The 939-nt window shown below is 47.3% G+C and overlaps 1 protein-coding gene across 1 annotated transcript in view; it reads left to right on the plus strand.

Annotated features, from left to right (window-relative positions):
- Positions 1-896, plus strand: part of LOC117941283 (replication factor C subunit 2-like) — a gene marked incomplete at its 5' end in the record, with an annotated part of 1,254 nt that extends 358 nt beyond the window's left edge. The window contains one exon of the mRNA XM_034866351.1: positions 608-896. Coding sequence (XP_034722242.1) covers positions 608-881 — 274 coding nt within the window. The remainder of the gene's footprint in view (positions 1-607) is intronic.
- Between the last annotated feature and the right edge of the window lie 43 nt (positions 897-939).

The following is a 939-nucleotide window of genomic DNA, read 5'->3' on the forward strand; positions in this document are numbered from 1 at the left end:
GTATAGAGCAGCATATCTCCACCAGACTCCATGTAAATAATCACTACTTTTAGCATGTATAGAGGAGCATATCTACACCAGACTCCATGTAAATAATCACTACTTTTATCACTGTAAAACACACTTCATTCAGAGTCATTTAAAAACTAAATAAAACTACCAAAAGTCGTCTTGGTTCATCTTTCCACTGTTCCAACAATCACCACTCTGGTCTGGTTGGAATAAACTCTTAATTCGCCCATTTACATGTGGAGATATGCTGCTCTATACACGCTAAAAGTAGTGATTATTTACATGGAGTCTGGTGGAGATATGCTGCTCTATACACGCTAAAAGTAGTGATTATTTACATGGAGTCTGGTGGAGATATGCTGCTCTATACACACTAAAAGTAGTGATTATTTACATGGAGTCTGGTGGAGATATGCTGCTCTATACACACTAAAAGTAGTCATTATTTACATGGAGTCTGGTGGAGATATGCTGCTCTATACATGCTAAAAGTAGTGATTATTTACATGAGGTCTGGTGGAGATATGCTGGCTTTCTAACCCCTCCAAATATTTGTCTCTGGAGTAATCTGGTGCGATGATGTCTCGTGTCCCAGCATGACGGACGGCGCCCAGCAGGCGCTGCGGAGGATCATGGAGATCTACTCGAAGACGACGCGCTTCGCTCTGGCGTGCAACGCGTCCGATAAGATCATCGAGCCGATCCAGTCGCGCTGCGCCGTGCTGCGCTACGCCCGGCTCACCGACGGACAGATCCTCGCCCGCCTGCAGGACGTCGTCCACAAGGAGGCGCTGGCGGTGTCGGACGACGGGCTGGAGGCCGTCATCTTCACCGCCCAGGGAGACATGAGACAGGTAGGAAACAGGTAGGAAGCATGAGACGGGTAGGAGACATGAGACAGGTAGGAAACGGGTAGGAGACATGAGA

The sequence above is a fragment of the Etheostoma cragini genome, unplaced genomic scaffold, assembly GCF_013103735.1.
Source record: "Etheostoma cragini isolate CJK2018 unplaced genomic scaffold, CSU_Ecrag_1.0 ScbMSFa_475, whole genome shotgun sequence".
NCBI lineage: Eukaryota > Metazoa > Chordata > Actinopteri > Perciformes > Percidae > Etheostoma > Etheostoma cragini.